The sequence below is a fragment of the Mustela nivalis genome, assembly GCF_964662115.1.
Source record: "Mustela nivalis genome assembly, chromosome: X".
Classification (NCBI taxonomy): Eukaryota; Metazoa; Chordata; class Mammalia; order Carnivora; family Mustelidae; genus Mustela; species Mustela nivalis.
In genome coordinates, this window is record NC_139040.1 from 534,835 (window position 1) to 556,022 (window position 21,188).

The 21,188-nt window shown below is 39.3% G+C and overlaps 1 protein-coding gene across 5 annotated transcripts in view; it reads right to left on the minus strand.

Moving 5' to 3' along the window:
• Nucleotides 1-21,188, minus strand: part of LOC309856017 (phosphatidylinositol-binding clathrin assembly protein-like) — a 34,475-nt gene that overhangs the window by 9,223 nt on the left and 4,064 nt on the right. For 2 of the 5 annotated variants that reach the window (XM_082716655.1, XM_082716654.1), the window contains exons 4-13: nt 20,559-20,661; nt 20,374-20,467; nt 20,162-20,273; nt 19,333-19,439; nt 18,625-18,666; nt 14,255-14,334; nt 13,367-13,443; nt 8,787-8,869; nt 8,642-8,672; nt 6,677-6,803 (exon numbers count right to left, since the gene is read on the minus strand). In XM_082716655.1, coding sequence (XP_082572781.1) covers nt 8,826-8,869; nt 13,367-13,443; nt 14,255-14,334; nt 18,625-18,666; nt 19,333-19,439; nt 20,162-20,273; nt 20,374-20,467; nt 20,559-20,661 — 659 coding nt within the window. In that variant the 3' untranslated portion in view covers nt 6,677-6,803; nt 8,642-8,672; nt 8,787-8,825. The other 3 variants (XM_082716657.1, XM_082716656.1, XM_082716658.1) reach the window with 3 other exon arrangements.

The window sequence follows — 21,188 nt, forward strand, 5'->3', positions numbered from 1 at the left end:
CATGAGGATCTTAAAAGAAAACATAGGAAGTAACTTTCATACCATTGGATTTGGCAATGAATTCTTCAAAAATAATACCAAAAGTTCAGGCAACAAAAGAAAAAAGTAGATTAAATTAAATTAAATTGGATTTCATGAAAACTCTAAAAATTTTGTGTATTTAAGGACACTACCAAAGGAGTAAAAACACAACCAACAGAATGGGAGAAGATATTTCCTAATCATTTATCTGATAGGGGATTAATATCCAACATGTATAAGAACACCTGCAACTTAACAACAGAACAAATAACCACATTCAAAAATGGCCAAAGATATTGAATAGACATTTCTCCAAAGAAAGGACACAAAAGGCAAAAAAAAAAAAATCTCATGAAAAGATGTTGAACATCACTAAGCATTAGGGAAATGAAATGAAAATCACAAGAGATATTAATTCACACCCATTAGCCCTTTAGCCACTGGAGTAAATGCTACAACAATTCCTAAAAGAATTAACCATAGAATTATATATGATCCAGCAATTCTGCCTCCAGGTATATATCTGAAGAATTGAAAGCAGAAACTCAAACAGATATTTGTACACCAATGTTCATAACATAGCAGCATTATTCACAATAACCAAAAGATGGAAGCCACCTAAATGTCTCATCAATGGATTAACAAAGGAAAATTATTTAGCCTTAAAAAAGAATGGATGAATCTTGAAGACATTATATTAAGTGAAATAAGCCAGACACAAGAGGACAAATAATGACTGCACTTTATCCTTTTTCCCTTCCATTATCCTCCACACTGGTCTGAAAACAGCTGGAAACCTAGAGAGATCACTATCGTACAGATGAGAGAGGACTCCAGAAGTCTGGCTTTGACCTGAATAGCTCCAAAGAGAAAGTCAGAAAATCTCCCAGTGTTTTTCCTTTTTCTTTCCTCTCTCACACCCCAGCTCCCAGGCACTCCTGATGCCTTGCTGTCTTGCTATCTTGGCAACAGAAGTGGCCTGCAGGCAAGAGTCCAGTATTCCAAGGAGAGAAGTTTTCTTCTCCATTAGGTGGAGCTCTGGCTCCATGAGGGGAGGGACAAGTTTTTTGTGTGTTGTTTTTTGGGGTTTTTTGGGTTTGGTTTTGTTTTGTTTTCAAATTCTCCGGTAACACCACTTGGAGCACTGAGTTGTCTCAATCACAAGGAAGCTGTGAACCCCTGTGCTCATGGTGCCCCTCCCACCACCTGTGCCCAAGTAGATTTGATCTTTTTTAATTAAGTTTTTATTTAAATTGCAGCTAGTGAACATACAATGTGATTAGTTTCAGGTGTACAATTCAGTGATTCAGCACTTCTGTAGGACACCTGGTGCTCACGACAAGTACCTCCTTCATCCCCCCATCCCTTCCCCTCTGGTGACCATCAGTGTCTTCTCTATAGTTAAGAGTCTGCATTTATTAACCCATCCGCTTGTTGGTTGTTGACATACTACCTAATATACATCATACTAATGTAATCAATATTTATGAATATTATGTAAACTTGCTATAAAGCCTTTTTACATTGGAGAAAAAAAGAACCTGTTGCTTGGTTTACCTCCCTCTCTTTTCTTCCTTTTGCTTAATTTGTTTTGTTTCTAAAAGTCCATATATGCATGAAATTATATGGTATTTGTCTTTTTCTGACTGACTGATTTCACTGAACCATTCTTTTTACAGCTGAAAAATATTCCACTATAAATATATACACATCTTCTTCATCTATTCATAAATCTATTCATCTATCAATAGACACTTGGGCTGTTTCCATACTGTCAACAATGCTGCTGTCAACAATACTGTGGTAAACATAGGGGTGCATGTATCTCTTTGCAGAAGGGTTTTTGTAGTCTTTGGGTAAATGCTTGGTACTGCGATTACTGGGTCCTATGCTAGTTTCTATTTTGAACTTTTGAGGAGCTCTGTACTCTTTTCCAGAGCGGCTGCACCAGCTTGCATTCCCACCAACAGTGTAGGAGGGTGCCCCTTTCTCCGCATCCTCGCCAGCATCTGTTGTTTCCTGTGTCATTGATTTTAGCCATTCTAACAGCTGTGAGGGGATAGTTCATTGTGGGTTTGATTTGCATTTCCCCAATGATGAATGATGTTGAGTATCTTTTCATGTGTTTGTTAGCCATCTGGATGTCTTCTTTATTTTTTAAGATTTTATTTATTTATTTGTCAGAGAGTGAGAAAGAGAGAGAGATTGCACTGGCAGAAACAGCGACAGGCAGAGGGAGAAGCGAGCTCCCGCTAAGCAAGGAACCCAGTGTGGGGCTCCATCACAGGACCCTGGGATCATGACCTGAGTCAAAGGCAAATACTTAACCAGCTGAGCCACCCAGGAACCCATCTGTATGGCTTCTTGGATAAATGTCTGTTCATGTCTTCTGGCCATTTTTAAACTGGATTAATCATTTTTGGGGTGTTGAGTTTGATAAGTTCTTTATAGATTTTGTATACTAACCCTTTATTGGATGTGTCGTTTGCAAATGTCTTCTCCCATTCCATAGATTACCTTTTAGTTTTGTTGATTGTTTCCTTTGCTGGAAAGAACCTTTTTATTTTAATGTAGTCTCAATAATTTACTTTTGCTTTTATTTCCCTTGCCTCGGGAGGTGGAGGTCAAAAGAAAGCCAGGGTAACAATACTTACATCATACCAAATCAACTTTAAAACAAAGACTGCAGGGGTGCCTGGGTGGCTTAGTCAATTAAATGTCTGCCTTCAGCTCAAGTCATGATCCCAGGGTCCTGGGATTGCGCCCCGCATCAGGCCCCCTGCTCAGCGGGGAGTCTGCTTCTCCGTCTCTCTCTGACCCTCCCCCCTGCTCGCTCTCTCTCTCTCTCAAACAAATAAATAAAATATTTTTTAAAAAATAAAAAAATAGGAATGTTTGTGTGACTCAGTTGTTTAAGCATCTTCCTTCAGCTCAGGTCATGATCCCAGGGTCCTCCGATAAAGTCCTGTATCAAGACTTGCTCAGCAGGGAGCCTGCTTCTCCTTTTGCCTGCCACTCCCCCTACTTGTGCTCTCTCTCTGACAAATAAATAAAATCTTTTTAAAAATAAAAAAGACTGTAACAAAAGACAAAGAAGGATACTATATAATCATAAAGGGGATGATCCAACAAGAAGACATAACAATTGTAAATATTTATGCACCCAACATGGGAGCACCCACAAATATATAAAAGTTAATAACATACATAGAGGAATTAATCAATAATAATACAAATAATAGTAAGGAACTTTGACATCGTACTTATGTCAATGGACAGATAGATCATCCAAACAAAAAATCAACAAGAAAACAGTGGCTTTGAATGACACACTGGAACTGATGGATTTAATAGATACATGGAGAACATTCCATCCTAAAACAGCAGAACACACATTCTTTTCAAGTGCACATGGAACTTTCTCCAGAATAGATGACATATTAGACCATAAAACAGGTCTCAACCAAACAGGTCTCTTTAAACAAATTTAAAAAGATAGAAAGTATATCGTGCATCTTTTCTGACCACAGCATTATGAAACTAGAAATCAACCACAGGAAAAAACATGGAAAGCCCACAAATACATGGAAGTTGAATAATATGCTACTGAACAATGAATAGGTCAAAGAAATCAAAGAATAAATAAAAAATTACATGGAAACAAATGAAAATGAAAAGACATAGTAGATCTGATCCTGATGAACATCCCAAAGAATGATTACAGGGGAGAGGCCAACACCCAGGTCCCAGGCGACCGTCGGGTGGTGCGCACGCAGGACAGGGCCGAGCAGCAGCACAAAGGCTGCAGACACTGAGCTGACGCTGGCTGGAACCACAGGCCAGAGGAGGAGGCCAGACATGCAGCTTAACCCAAAGCGGGTCACGTGCCTGCTGAAACACAAACACCCACATTCCCTGTAAAATTTAACAAGGCCCAGAGACAAAGTCACAGTCAGGAATGTCCGGGATGCAATCCACAATTATTTGGCACATGAAGAAGACCGTGAAAATCTCAACTTGCACGAGAAAAGACAATCAGCGGACACCCGTCACAAGACGGTGCAGATGCTGGAATTACCTGACAAAGTTAAAGCGGTCATTACAAAAATGCTCAGTAGGTCACCGCGAACGCTCTTGAAACAAGTTAAAAGAGAAAACATCAGCAAAGAAATAGAAGATACAGGAAAGACATTTGTCTTGGAAGCTTAGAACTAAAAAATGCAATAACTGAAATAAAAATACCCAATTGAAGGACCCAATACCGCAATGCAGATGACAGAGGAAAGATTCACTGAACTTGAAGACAGACCAATAGAATTATTTATCTGGAGAACAGAAAAAAAAGATTTAAAAGAAACAAAAAGAGCCTCAAGAACCAGCAGGACAACAGTCTAAAGATCTAATATTTGTGTTATTAGAGTCACAGAAGGAAAAGAGAATGACTATAGTGCTGAAAAAACATTTGAATCATTAAGGGCAGAGAACTTCCCAAGTTTGGCAAAGGAGATATAAACGCAGATTTAAGAAGCTATATAAACCTGAGCAGAATAAACTCTCCAAATCCATGCCATCATATTCAAACTTCTGAAAATGAAAGACAGAAAATATCTTGAAAGCAGCCATGGGAAAACTGCAATATCTATAGGGGAACAAATGATTCATATGACTGGATTTTTCACCAGAAAAATTTTTCTAACCCATGAGCCAGAATAAAGAGGCCCATTTTTCAAATGCTGAAAGAAAAGAACTATTACTCCAGAATTTTGTATCCAGTAAAAATTGCTTTAGGATTAAAGGTGAAATGAAGCCATTCTCAAATGAAGGAAAGATAAGAGAATTCATAGCCAGACTTGCCAGAATTGCTAATGGATACTCTTTATTAGAAGGGAAATGATACTAGAAGGAGTTTTGGAATATCAGAAATGAAGGAAGAGCAACAGAAATGGTAAATATCTCAGGAGATGTAATAGGGCAAAAAGTATTAAGAATGTCTGATGGGTCTTTTCAATGTAACATGTATAGACAACTATAACATAAAAAAGAGGAACGTAAGGGGACCTATATGGTGCTAATGGTTTTACACTCCAATTGAAATGGTAAAATTTTTATTCTAAATGGACTGTGAAAAGTATGTATTTTGTACCTGCTAGAGCAAACACTAAAAAACCATACAGAGAGATAGAGTCCAAATTACAACATATAACTTAAAATGAAATACTATTCCAAAATCTAGTCAAAGGACCCAAAAGAAGGCAAGAAAGAAGAAACAGAGGAACAACAATGACAATGAATAGAGGGAGCAAACAGGAAATAACAAAATGGTAGCCCTTAATATAAACACATCAGGACCCAGATGACATTTGCGGAATCTTCCACCCAACAGCTGCTGTTCATGGAATGTTCACCAAGATAGACCTTATTCTGGGTTATAAATCAAAATGTAACAAATTTAAAAGAATTTAAAGTATACAACATACTTTCTTTGACCATAAAAGAATTTAGAAATCAATTATAAGCTCAAATCAAGCAGAAGGAGGGAAATAACAAAGATAAAAGCAGAAATTTGTTAAAAACAAAACCAATAGAGAAAATTCAAGAAAGCCAAAAGTTGGTTCTTTGATAATGATCAACAAGATTGATAACTCTGTAGCAAGACTACCAAAACCAGAAGACACAAATCACCAATATCAAGAATGAAAGAATGGAAATGACCAGATTTTATAGCCACTTAAAGGCAAATAATAAGAGAATCTTTTTTTAAAAGATTTTATTTATTTATTTGACAGGCAGAGATCACAAGTAGACAGAGGGGCAGGCAGAGAGAGGGGGAAGCAGGCTCCTCGCCGAGCAGAGAGCCTGATGTGGGGCTCATCCCAGGACCCTGGGATCATGACCTGAACCGAAGGCAGAGGCTTAACCCACTGAGCCACCCAGATACCCCTATTATTAGCTTTTTAAACATAAATTTGACTCCAACTGTTAGGTTGTTTCTACCCTTCTTCCTATTAATTCCAAACCCAAAATTTCTTTGCTGTAACCTCTCTGGGTTCTTAGTCACTTGTGTCCACTATGAAGCCACACAGACACAACTTTCCTCAGTACATTTTGAAATTACTTATTCCTGTTTCCCAAATCCTCTCAAAATTCTCATTCCTAGAACGTACCTCAGCTGCATATTAGGAAAACAAAGTCACTGTATACTCAATAGTTAATATGCAGTTTGTTATATCATTGGGCCGGTGAAGTTTTAGTATATGTGCTGCCAAAGCAAGGATTGGACCAATGAAGTTTTAAAGCAAAATCATATAAAAATAGCACAGGTCCACATCCTTAAAACCTTAGGGGCCAAATGTATTTTGGAATTCAAAATGTTTTGTATTTTGGAAAAATAATTTAGAAATTACACAAAGAATATATTAGGAACACCCCCAGGGGGGGGGTGGAATAGCACCCTGATAATTAAAAAAAAAAAAAAAAAACACCTTGTTCTCTAGAGCTTTCTGAATTTTAAAATTGCAGATAATTTATTGGGGACACATATTTCAACTTTCAATCCATTAGCAACTCCTGTCAGTTCTCTCTCTCTCAAGTCTCTTTCTTTTGATCTACTGGCACCATTCTAGCATTCTAGGTAATAATACATAATAAATATTACCATGTGGGGAACAGGAGGAATAGAAATATGTTTCCAGAGGGTTGATGTGCAGGTGTAGGTATTCAACTGCCATTTCATTCCACCAGCAATTTCCATCTCTGAGGGCTGGGGCCACTCCATGTCCAATCTAAGAGGGGATTTATAAATCAGCCCATTTTGGAGCATGGCAAATCTACCATTTAAATGTAAAAAGTCAGGGTACAGCCCTGGAGACAATGATCATGTTTCTCAACAGGTAGGAGATAATAGGAAGGAATCACAAAGCAATGCCAAAAAAGACCAATTGGCTATTTTGGTATATGAAATTAAGTTGTCATTACAGAACTAAAAGTTTCTACAGGGTTTTACTAGATAATGCCAAACTTAAAGCTTGAGAGATGATAGAAAGAATGAATAAATAAAGTGATTGAGTGGATACATTTTATTCTAAACTATCTTAATGGTGTATCTGGAGAAAAAACTGCTATTATGTTCTGAGCCCCACGAGGCTATCCACCAGCTGTGTAACCTTGAGTAACAGCCGGTTGCTATATGGGGAATTCTCTCGACCTTGCGCTTCTGTAGGGTTAGGGTTAGGGTTAGAGGGTTAGAAGCACAAGGTAGAGCTTCTTTTCCCTGAATCCCATGTACTTCTCTCTCTTACTTTACTTCTCTCTTTCCTTAGAGCGTACACTGTAGGAGCTTCCTGAGCAAAGGTGCATGGTAGGTAATGTTTTTAGATTTTTTGAATCTGCTTACTCAGAGGAGCTTCTTTTATTGGCCTTTACAGAGAAATCAGTTTTGCATTTATTTGTTTTTGTCTGCAGTTTTATCGATTTGAGCTTTTAACTTTATAAATTTTATTAATTTATTTTTTATGATTTTATATAGATTTCTTAAGATAAAAACTAAATTCTTACTAATTTCTCTTTTCTAACAGTGATGAAACTTTCCTCTGAGTTTAGCTTTCAATAGTTATAAAACTATGGATTTCCTCTTTGGCGAAAGGATTATATTTTTAAACTTATAAATAGTTAAGATTTTTATGCTCAACTTTTTATTAACAAGCTCCAATTTCATTAGATTATGACAATTTAATTTCATTAGATTATGACAGTAGCCTGTAAAATTCTTTAGTTTTTTTGTCAAGTTTTTCTTTGTGATTGCTTTGAAGAAAATAAGCAGTGCACACTTGGGTTTATTATTTATTATGCATTATTCAAATTTGAAATCACCCATTATAATTGGATTTTTCTCAAGTTCTCCATGTATTTCTAATAATTTTTACCTTATATATTTAAATTTGTGTATATACAAAATAGCACCTCCATAATCAGTGTCTTTTATCTTTGTATGATATCCTTCCTTATTCTGTTTAGTGAATTTAAACTTACATTCCACAGTGTTTGTTGTTAGTGTTAGTGTTTGTTGTTTGTTCTGCCTTCCTTTGTTTTCCACTGGCCTGCTTTTTGGAGGTTTTTTTTGGCTGAAAATGTAGGGATTCACACACTGAAGTAACATTGATTATCTTAAGATGCGGAGGAGCTCCAACTGGTGGTTTTATTGTCTTTGTTTAATAAAGTAAAAAATAAGTATTATTCATTTAATACGCTCTATATAATAAAGAAAGAAAAGAACCAAAAGTCCAAAAACTTTGAGAAATGCCAATATTTAAGACCTGCTTAGAAAAAGAAGACCCTTCAGGAGAACCATGAAGGGATTGTCAGAGAGGTAAGAGGAGAACCAGGCGGTGCATAACACGTTACACTTTAACCAAGAACTGAACCTACAAAAATTGGGATAGTATATAAAGAGTAAATTCTCTAATTTAATATTTGAAGGAAAAAAAAATCACCTAAGAGTTTTATAACAAATGATTCCTGTATCGAATTTTAAAGTAAAAAAATTTTCTAGTTATTCTCACGAGTCTCTTCCTCTAACATGTATATATTATTGTCTGTCCTTTTTAAAATAAGAAAAACTTACCTGTTGACTGGACTTTCTCCAAGGTTAAGATCTGTTTAATAAAAAAGCAAATTTTACATTATTTTTGTATACTTTTTCTTAAAATGCATTTATATATATATATATATATATTATCTAAAATATTAATTTAAAAATAGATGTTTACTTCCTACAAGGTTAACAAGTGAGCCATCCAGATTTTTTGCTATGATTTTTTCATGTTGCTGTCTGGTTCAACAGATTTGTGGGCTTGTGAAGGTAATGTTGGTTATAATATATCAGATAGGGAAGATAATCTGAAAATAAGAGACAAAATTAGATGAAAAACTAAACCAAATTTATACCAATAATGATATATATATGTACCTCCCATTACAAACTAACAGCACATCAAGTTCTTAGGTTAATGAGTATAAAGTCACATAAAGTTATTCATTAAATACGTTTTAATTGAGCACTTGTTAGACACAATACTAGATACTAAAGATACAGCAGTGAAGAAAAAAACATAAAAATCTCTGCCTTCATGTAGCTTACATTCCAATAGAGACACAAAATAACCAAGATAAATGAAGTATATGTTAGTTTGTGATTGTGATTGTGATAAGTACTGAGGGAAAAATATCCAAGGAAGAGGTGTGATATGTTGGTGGCGGAGGGGTATGTAAATTTAGATGGAAAAGGCTCACTGAGAAGAGGACTTTTAAATAAAGACCTAACATATATGGAAGAGAGCCATGAAGATCCTCCAGCGAGGAGGCCAATGTGTCGGGAGTCAGAGTAACGAAAGGAGTCAAAAAGGCAATTGAGGGCCTTGTAAAGAATGGTAAGGACTTCGCATTTTACTCAGAGGCCACCATCTTCGGCAGCTTCCCTGAGATGTGGAAGCCACTGGAGGGATTTGGACAGAGGAGAGACATGATCTGCCTGGCTTGTATTTTAATCAGATCGCTCTGTTATGTGAAGAATGGACTGTAGAGGACAAGGGAAGAAGCTAAGAGACAATGGTAACTTGAAATAGGGTTAGCCCTGAAGATAGTGAGAAGTGGTCAATGTTTAGATATGTTTTGAAGGTGAAATCAACAGGTTTGGGGAGGAATATCAGAAACTTAGTTTTTCACGTAGTGAGTTATAGAACCAGACTAGATCATTCAAGTAAAACCACTGGATAGACACTTGGCTATATAATTCTGGAGTCCGGGAGAAATATCCGTAACTGGAGAGAATAATTTGGGAGTCCTTATCATGTAAGCAGTACTTACGGCCTTGAGTCTGGATGAGGCCATCTAGGCAGTGAATAAGTATATATAAAGAAGAGAAATGAGGAAAAAACAGCAAAAAAAAAAAACCAGTCTAAAAAAGAGCCAAGAATCACATAAGAGGAAAACCAGTAGACGAACTGAAGAAACTGTATGAAGGAAGTGGGAATGGTGAACTAGGGGGTCTAGTAAGATGAAAACCAAGTAATCAGCATCAGAACTTACAACATGGAGGTGATTGGTGACTTTGACAAGGGTCAGTTAGTGGTGTGGAGGGTAAAAATAGCGCTTAATGTAGCTTATTAGTTACTTAGTAACTCTATGAACAAGCAGGCAAAACAATAAAGACACAAAGGATTTGAACAACACAATAAGAGGATACAGTTTTCCAGTGCACATAGAACTTCTATCAAAAAAAAAAAAGAGTATATGATGGGCCACGAAGCAAGTATCAACAAATTCCAAAGGACTAAATTTATAGAGAAGGTTCTTTGACATAGTGCAAGTAAGCCAGAATTCAGTAGCAGGAAAGTTCTTTAGAAAATCCCCATATCTCCAACAGACAAATGAAAAGATGCTCAACATCACTCATCATCAGGGAAATACAAATCAAGACCACGATGGGATGCTACCTCACATCTGTCAGAATGGCTAAAATCAACAACACAAGAAACAATAGATGTTGGCAAAGATGTGGAGAAAAAGGAACCCTCTTGCACTGTTGGTGGGAATTCAAGGAAGTGCAGCCACTCTGGAAAACTTAAAAATAGGACTAGCCTGTGGTCCAGTAATCTCAATACTGGGTATTTACCTTCATAATACAAAACACTAATGCAAACATATATGTGCATCCCTACATTTATAGCAGCATTATTGACCATAGCCAAGTCATGGAAATGGTCCAAGTGTCCAATGATAGATGAATGGATGAACAAGATGTGGTATATATACACAATGAAATATTACTCAGCCACCAAAAAGAATAAAGTCTTACCACTTGCTATGACATGGAAGGAGCTTCAAGCAAAATAGTCAGTCAAAGAAAGACAAATACCATATGAGTTCACTTATATGTGGAATTCAAGAAACAAAACAAACGATCATGGGCAGGGGCTGAGGAGAGAGAGACAAAATAGACTTTTTTTTTTTAAGATTTTATTTATTTGACAGAGAGAGAGAGGTCCCAAGTAGGCAGAGAGGCAGGCAGAGAGAGAGGGGGAAGCAGGCTTCCTGCTGAGCAGAGAGCCCGATGCGGGACTCGATCCCAGGACCCTGGGATCATGACCTGAGCCAAAGGCAGAGGCTTTAACCCACTGAGCCACCCAGGTGCCTCCAAAACGCACTCTTAACTATGGAGAATACACTGATGGTCACCAGAGGGGAGCGGGGTGAGGGCATGGGGGAAACAGGGAATGGGGATGAAGGAGGGCACTTGTCCCGATGAGCACTGAATCATGTGGAATCGTGTGGAATCGATGTATTGTACACTTGGAACTAATATAACACTGTGTGTTCATTATACTGGAATTAAAATAAAAAATAAAAAGATCCCCATTCCTCATATACATGAAAAATTTAAAATGTACTTCTAGGGGCGCCCGGGTGGCTCAGTGGGTTAAAGCCTCTGCCTTCGGCTCAGGTCATGATCCCAGGGTCGTGGGATCAAGCCCCGCATCGGGCTCTCTGCTTGGCAGGGAGCCTGCTTCCTCCTCTCTCTCTCTCTGCCTGCCTCTCAGCCTACTTGTAATCTCTGCCTGTCAAATAAATAAATAAAATCTTAAAAAAAAATAAAATAAAATGTACTTCTAAGTAACACATGGATCAAGCCCTGTTCTCAGCACTCTACAAGTATGGATTCATTTATTCTGACAGCAACCTGACGAGGAGCAGGAAGCTGAGGCACAGAGAGGTTAAATGGTTAAAGAAAAAAGTCCCACCATCCATGAATGGTAGAGTTTGAACAAGTACTCTGGTTTCATGGAGGTACTTTTAAATCAGTGATTTAAGAAAAAAAAAAACTGGTTTCAGGGAGTCACGGGATTGTCAACAGAATTGGTTCAAGCAATATACTGTATTTACTCTTCTGGTCATATCTGTTGTAAGTACTAATGATTCCCAAACCACAGGAACTCAGAAAAGTAGTCATTCTTTTGGAAACAAAGAAAATGTGCCACTTTTGTTTTAATATGGGCTTATTCAAAGGACTTACGTTCCTCAAAGTTTTGGTCAAACTCACCCATTGAAAATGCAGAAGGTGTGTCCATTGAGCATATATGTACAAAAGAAAAGTAAAAACATTTAAAACAGATACAGTTTAAATCTTCAAGTTAGATTAAGAACAAACTTTAATTCAAGCACTTGTAAACCCAATGGTAATATAACATTATTATGTGGATTTGTGACTAAAGGATCAGTTGACATCACTGAAACACAAACACCCATTAAAAAACATATGAGCTGTCAGGAAATGTATAACAAGCTGCTCTCCAAGAAAAACTAAAGGCCTGCCTTACAGTATTTTTCCATTTCTTTGGTGTAAATACTTTCATCATGGTAAATTACATGTTATCAATGTGGCATCCACTAGCTTGCAAAATTCCTGAAAATTCAGCACACTATGAAGAATGAGGCAAACTAACCTTAAGAGGTTACAAAGGACTTGCATGTTAAGCATAACAAAGTATCACACTGTATGTGTTCGTGTGTTTCTTTGTTAAATTTCCTTTAATTAGTAATTATTTGCAAGTGTGAAATTAAAAGTTAAGAATTAAAAAGTTAAAATTGAAATTAAATTAAAAAAAAATTGAAATTAAAAAGTTACAGTGAGGACTCTCCCTTTCCATGAACCACCAAATTCTTCCTGGGGGCATGGCATTTTATTCATTTTTTGTATATCTTTCCAGAAGTACTCTAAGAAATTATACAAACATATGTATTCTTTTTTCTGTTTTTTTTTTCAAGATTTTATTTATTTATTTGACAGACAGAGATCACAAGGAGGCTGAGAGACAGGCAGAGAGAGAGAGGAGGAAGCAGGCTCCCTGCGGAGCAGAGAGCCCGATGCGGGGCTCGATCCCAGGACCCTGGGATCATGACCCGAGCCAAAGGCAGAGGCTTTAACCCACTGAGCCACCCAGGCGTCCCATCTTTTTTCTGTTTTTAAAAACAAAGTTGGGAGCATAGTACTCTTTGTTTCACACCTTGCTTATTTTCCATTTAACAATATTTTGGAGATCATTCCATTTCACTACCTAAAAACAAGGATAGTCATTCTGCTCTCCAACATTGTAACAAATATCCCTGTTCATACATCATCTCACAACCCTGAACATATACATTAGATCAATTCCTATAAATGAAATCACTAGGTCAAAGACTGCTTCAGGAAGAGACAGCAGACACAGTAGGTGGTTAAGCAGTGGAAGAATTAAAGACTAATCCTGCTTTCAGTGATTACGGATATAATCATATAATCGAGTTATGTTACCTGCAAACCAAGCTCTGCTTGCTGAAGCATTCACAACTGGATTATTTGGTATAGAGGGGATCAGTGCATGCTGGAGACTTAAAAGATTACAAGAAAAATGAGACATGCTGGAGAATAAGTAGAATCACATATATCCTACCCAGCTGAGCCTACATATCTTTAAGTCAAGCATTTATCCATTCATTAATCCGTCCATCCAACTATATACTAACTCTACATCTATCTGTGATAAAGAAACAGTCAACAGACTTGTTGTCTAATAGAACATGATAATATGAGTCCATTATAATCAATATAACCTAAATAATGGAATGAATGAATAAGCCTTATAGAAATTTAGAACAACTGGAAAGTAAAAAGAAGAAGAGGAAGAAAGAATGAAAGAAAATTGAAACCATAATTTTCATAATTTTCATGTGAAATAGTTCACATGAACCTTTTGAAGTGATACACCTCAAAATTTGTATTATTTAATTTCTGTGTATATATGGGTATATGTACATATATCTGTGTAACACACAGACCTTGAATGTTACTGTGCACAGTTTTGTGGATAAATATTAAATAATCGTCTACAGCAATTATTCCCACTAGAGGAGCCTCTAAGAGAAGAAATCAAATTCTTCAAAAGAAGGTTTATTCCAGTCCCAACTTTTGATTTCGAGAATCACTCAGCATAATAAAAGATGTTCCCTTGGAAAGCATATTACCCCTGTGGAGAGAATGGGGTCCCAGAAAAGACTGAAAACCTCTCTTCCATACTGTCATTGAAAATGTGTTCCAGCATGTTAAGCCCATTATTTACTTAGTCACTTTCAGATTGTTAAAATCAGGGAAATTATTTAGAAAGAAACAAATTAATCTAAATTAAGACATTTATTAACTTACCTGTAAGGAGACAAACTGTCATTTTTCTCTTCCAAAGAAGCTAAATGTTGTTTTAGTGCTTCAAGTAAACTATGGGGTGCCTGAAGATAAAGTTATTGTGAAAGACATATTTTCTGATAGTTCTTAGCATATCCATACACTCTTACATCATAAAAAGGTTCTGAACAAAAATGAAGACACTTATATAACAAAGGCATTAAAGGTACATACAGTTGACCTTCAGACAATGTGGGGGTTAGGGGCATTACACCCTTCTGCAGTGGCAAATCCATGTGCAACTTTTGACTCCCCCGTGAGTTAGCCACTAATAGCCTAGTCTTGACTGGGAAGTTTTACCAATAATACAAAGTATCTATTAACACTGATTTTCTATGTTATATGTATTATGTGCTGTGTTGTTACAACAATACCTAACTTTTTCTTCATTTTTTCAGTATTTGTAGGCTACACAGTTCGTCGGTGAGTTTTTTCAAACTGTTGCAAATCTCCAAAACATTTTCCAATATATTTCTTGAAAAATCTCCACACAGAAATGGCCTGCATAGTTCAAACCCATGTTTTTCAAGGGTCAGCTGCAAATGCTACAGATAAATTCATTATGAAAAGCAGCATCTTGATATCAAATCATATTTTCAAACTATGCTTTCACATACTTTTTTGTTAATGGCCCAAGGACTGCTAAAAGATCTATTTCTTTTGGACTTGAACTCATTCATTTTTTAAAATTTTTAAAAGATTTTTATTTATTTATTTGACAGAGAGAGATCACAAGCAGGCAGAGAGGCAGGCGGGGGGGGGGGGGCGCGCAGGAAGGAGACTCCCCGCTGAGCAGAGAGCCCGATGCGGGGCTCGATCCCAGGACCCTGAGATCATGACCTGAGCCAAAGGCTGAATCTTTAACCCACTGAGCCACCCAGGTGTCCCTCATTTATTATTTTTTACTCCTTCATGAATCACCAGGTTTTCTTTCTTTCTCTCTTTGTTTCCATGAACAAAAACAATCTAGCCGGCGGCTTCATGACCTGGGAAACTCCATTCTACAGGTCTGGGGGAGGAGATGTATCCAATAATCACATGAATAAATGCAAAAATCAAAGTTCTGAAAAGTACTATGAAAGAGGGGTACAAGATATTCAGATAGTGTTAAGCTAGGCCATCTGATCACGTTAGCGATGTCAGGGAAGCAAGTCCTTCCAAATAAAGCAACAAGTGAGCTGCCATGTGAAGGATATCCGGAACCTAAGTAAGAATGAGAATTGCAGGCAGGAGAAGAACATGTGCAAAGGCAAGGGCACCTGGCACAGACCAAGAATAAAGTTGCCCTTTGTTGCTAGAGCAGAGAGCAGTGGGAAATGTGCAGGACATGAAGCTGGATAGTAGGTAAGGATTCAACAATGCAGAACCTCCCATTAGAGGCTATGTGGATAACTGTAGACTTTCTTTTAAGAATATTGGGTGGGGGCGCCTGGGTGGCTCAGTGGGTTAAGCCGCTGCCTTCAGTTCAGGTCATGATCTCAGGGTCCTGGGATCGAGTCCCACATCGGGCTCTCTGCTCAGCAGGGAGCCTGCTTCCCCCTCTCCCTCTGCCTGCCTCTCTGCCTACTTGTGATCTCTCTGTGTCAAATAAATAAACAAATTCTTAAAAAACACACACACACGGCCCAGCAGAAATCTGCTCAGAGGGATTTTCGTACTGGACTAAATATGGGGACCAGAGGCAGGCCAGAAATGCCTGTTACGAGCACCCTGGGTAGGGAAGACCGGAAATGATCACCCAAAAATGATCAGTTTCATTATGTCCAACACACAGTTGCCAAAGGGATAGAATATTTGTTTCATTCACTCAGTCATTGAACAAAAATATAACAACATAACTAGCAAAAAATAACTAAAATAACAAGTTAGCAGTAAATTCGAACAATGTTTGCTAGAAAGAATGTTTTTTTATCTGCGTTGTTTTCGGACATTCCGCGGCAGCTGCGAATCTGTGACAAGGCCCCCGCCCGAGGTCAGCGGACGACGTCAGCAGGACACCGCGGGCGACTCCCCAGAACTTAGGCCGAGCCGAGGCGCTTCCCAGTGGAAGCGCAGCTCGGAGCCCAGAGACCTCTTTGGAGAGGCCGAAAGCGCAGAGACGCATCCAGGCAGACGGGCCGTCTGCGCCGCTGTCACCAGACATTCTCCCTCGCTCTGCTTATCCGACGCCTCCTCCGGGAAGCCAGGGTTGCTCCGCCCGGCAGCGGGGTTCGCTGTCTGTGCGCGGGGCCCCTCGCACTTCTCTGCACACGAACGAACGCGTGGGCGCTGTGTGCGCTCCAGGCCTCCCGAGAAGACCCGCACAGAAACTCCTCCGCCCGCCGACGGGACGCTTCCTTGCACCTGTGACCGTCCTGTCCGCGCCTCCTGCCCCCTCTTCCCCGGGGGCCTGCTGCGTCCACGGTGTTCTGGATCCAGTGTCCTACAACTGCTGACGGGACCTCAGCCTGCATCTGCAGCCTCTCTCTCTTCCTATGACGACCGCCTGGGCGAGGTACTGTCTGAGTACTTCACCTTCACCGGGTCCCAAGCAAGGCAGGCCTGCCACGCTGAGGTCAGGGTGGGGCTTTTAAGCCCTAACTTATGGGATGGGGGGCGATGACCTTGGAAATCCTTAGTCTCTGGGCTATGCTGTGACTTCACTGTAGTTCCAGGCCTACAGGCCAAGAGAGGGCGGGGGAAGGTCCCGATGGGACATGTACCTTGTGGGGCTGAGAGCTCTGCGTCTCAAACAGCCTCCACTTGCCCTCCAGGCAAAATAGTAAATAAAAACACATCACCTGGGTGGCTCAGTGGGTTAAAGCCTCTGCCTTCGGCTCAGGTCATGGTCTCAGGGTCCTGGGATGGAGCCCCGCATCGGGCTCTCTACCAGGCAGGGATCCTGCTTCCCCCTCTCTCTACCTGCCTCCCTGTCTACCTATGATCTCTCTCTGTCAAATAAATAAAATCTTAAAAAAAATACAAAACAAAACACATCACCTTCCAGGAGGATGGCAGAATTGGTGCCAATCTTAAAGAAAAAGAAGGTAAGGATGACGATTCCCCATCACATTTCCATGTCATTCACCATTATGGCCCCCAAACCAGTCAGGCCTTGGAGAATGAGAAACTACAGTATAATCAGTCAGCTAGGAATCTGACTGTAGCCATATGCCAGGCACAAGAGTTCCTCTGGAACTCACATACATGCGTGAAGTTTCAGCTTCCAAGTGTAAATCACAAGGAGTTGTGGGCATGGAATGGACAGCAGTACACATTAACAATGTGACCCAGGCTGTGTTAACTCTCTCAACATTCTGTCATATGCTGGTCAAAAGAAGTCTAGACCATCTGGACATCCCTCAGAGAATCACACTGATCCTCCTATCCGTGATGTCACGCTAACTGGATCAGATGAGCAGAAAGTGGCTAGAAAAGCTATGAATGTTCCAGAAGGTAGGAAACAAACCTACAAAGATTCAGGGACTTTCTACTTGAGTAACATGTTTAGGGTTCCAGGGGCCAGGAGTTTACCGGGAAATTCCATCCAAAATAGAAGATAACGTAGTACACATCTTGCACCTCCCAACGTCAAAAAGGAGACACAACAGCAGGTAGGCCTCTTTGAGTTCCCAAGACAGCAGGTTCCCACACCAGGGCAAGAATGCTTTGACGCATATCCCAGATGACCTAGCAGCCTGCCACATTAGTTTGGGGCCCAGAGCAGGAAAGGGCTCCCTGGAGGGGGCCCAGACCAGGCCAGCAGCCCTACTATTCAAGCCCTGTGGTACATGTGGGACAGAGCACAAGCCAGTCCAAAAGGCACAAGCAGGCTGCGTGAGTCGCTCGCCAGACCTTCATCTCAGCCACACCTCGACCTCATACCCCACCCATTGCCAGGGAGAGATTCCTGATGAGCAGCTCCTAGGGAAGGAAAAAGTCTGAGCTCATTTGATTCTCATAAGACTGCTATGAGAAAGACAACAGAATTATACACAATTTACAGATGCAAAAGTGAGCCACGGAGAATGGAAATGAGTTGCCTAAGATTCCAAATATTCTGCTGTTTCCACTAATCAGTTCTGTCCACGTAAAGAGCGTGGGCTAGTTGTTAGACTATGAGTCACCATTTAACATTCAGCAGGGAATGGCCTCTTTTACAGAACCAACAGCTCAAAGACCTGTTCAGAAAACACGTGTCTATGTATATATGTGTGTGTGTGTGTCAGGAGGGAATGAAAATACATACGTTAATTTATGGCAAAGGATGGAGTCTCAGATGACAATTAATATAATAAACACATATACCTAATGACAAAAAAAGTCATTTAAACACGTAGGAAAGATACACTGACCTGTGTAAGATATGGAATGTCATTCCGGTCAATTCCAACTTGCTGAATTCACAAGCGAACGGGGAGTACACATTACAACAGGGAGTGGCAACAAAGAAAAGTAACTGTAAGACCAACGTGCACACAAAAGAGAAAATACTCCCGGAGCATGAATGCCTTGCTGGGCTAGTACCTAGTTGGTCAGGAAAAACATGTCAAGCAAAGGTATGCCTTGCACACTTAAACCCAAACTTATAGTCATCCTAAGGATAACCCTCGAAGAGAACTCTTGTCAGATATTGCATCTTTGTGGTTCTGGAAAGAGCCAAGTTGTATTTTGGATGTTCATACTGTTGTTCTCCTTTGAGTAATATATCATGTTTTGTTTCTGTTGTGTTCTGTTGGGTTTGCTTTGGTTTTCAGAAGTTCAATGTATTTATCCTGCTTGGGTTCTTCTGAGTGTCAGGGGAAATGTGTTCCCTTCTTCAGCTGATAACAGACCTGTGCTACGTATTGTCCACTGTCTGGAAAGATGTGTGTCATATGAGGCCCAGTTTCTGGCAACAGTTATCTTCACAACTACAAACACAAATCCTTGAACTACTTAATTTTAGGGTATAGTCTTACTTTTTACAAAATAGTTCAAAATACTAACAATTTCTGTGTGTTTGTGCAGTGGGGGGAGGGGAAAAATCCAGAAAATCCTTGGGTAGAAATCGATTTCCGTACCTCTGCAACTTTCAGGAACTGTGCCAGTTTGGCTGTTCTTTCAAGGAACTTGATGTAAATATCCAAACTCTCCTTGCATTGGTTTTTTCTCATATCAAAATATTTGTCTAAAAATTAGAAAAAATCACCATGAAGGAGCCAGTATCTCAGCAATTTTCCAGTTTCACTCCATTTTCATAATTTTAATTTCAGCTGAATCTGTATATGATTTTAACTTGTTCAAAACAATTACAGATTTAAGCCAGTTATTTTCTGTCTTAGCAAGCAACAAGACTGCTCAATCCATATAATCAGCAGATTTTTATGAAGTACCACATGCCAAACACTGAGGCTGGGAAGATACCCAGAATTGAATCGCATATCCAGAGAGTTTGGTTTAGTTTAATCTCTACAACTTCCAGTCTGTAATCTTATTGACTAACATCAAGATCTGAAGATTTTGAGGGAAGGGGCTGTGTATCCTTCTCTTTCATAACTCTACAAACGTACTAGGATACTCCTTCAGCGTAAGAAATACCTCAAGTTCTCATCAGTGAAGCTTGGAGAACACTCCCAATTAAATGAATCATTCATGAGGGCTAAATGAGGACAGAAATTTCCCAGAAATATCAATTGGCATTTATACAAAAAAAATACACAGCTCAGTGGCTAATTAGTCAAGGAACTTTAATCCAAAAAAGAAATATAATGTCTCGTTTTTAAATATATATGATCTTAAAAGGGTCCTCTATTTTGAATCTATCACGAAAGTAGTCTACATTAGTCTACACGTAGAGAGAAAAGGTTTTGACCCGTCTATTTTTTAAGCAATGTCCCTTCTTTAGCCTACCTAGCAGATTAAGGATACCCTCATTGTAGGCTGCAAAGAGGCGAAGAGAATCCTTAAAGAGAAGCATGAAAGCAGCATGTATTATGCCATTGGTTAGCTCATCGGGGTTTGCCTGGAAATTAAATAGAAGAGTTTAAAACAATTCCTTCTCCCATCACTGCCAAACAGTGTCCTTGGCCTGTATGTTTAAAAAGGATACATAAAGCTCTTACATTAAAATTAAGAAGAGCATCAAACTGCGTTTGAATGACTGGAAGAGTGTTTAGCAGCTGCTTTGTATCCATAGTTCTCATCGTACCGTCCGTCCTATAAAAGAGATGACATCAGCATCTTTAAATAAAGCTGTGTTTTCGGTCAACTCCATATTTTCGCCTACAAGCCAGTGGTATTTACTGACCCTCTCTTGGTTTTGGTGATGTCAGATGCAATCAGTCTGTACGCGAGAGACTTCTCATTCAAGTACCTGCTGTATCGTCTGATGAAGGTTGACATGGTGTAGCCTAAACATGAATGACACGTCATTATTTCCAGTTTTACCAACATGAACCATTTACAGTATACGTAAATGCAAAGAGCTACCATTTCACTTCCCCCCATAGACCTCAACAAACCTTCCAAGCACAAAAGCTAAAGATTCTAGCTCAAGATTATTGCTTAGTTCCTCAAGGCCTCGAAACCACCTTGTGAGGTTGGTGACATTCATGAACACAGGGAATAAATGAACTTTATCAGCTTCTTCCCACTGCCGCAGAGACTATCCTAAGTTCTTACCACTTTCCTGAAACTGCCCATCCCACCGTCACCAGCCCTCCCCAGCCCTCCCATGTTCTAACCAGGCATGGTTTTCAAAGAGTTTTTTTTTTTTAAGAAACTCTTTTTTTTTTTAATTTATATTTATTTATTTGACAGACAGAGATCAGAAATAGGCAGAGAGAGAGAGAGGAAGAAGCAGGCTCCCCGCAGAGCGGACAGCCGGATGCGGGGCTCTATCCCAGGACCCCGGGATCATGACCTGAGCCGAAGGCAG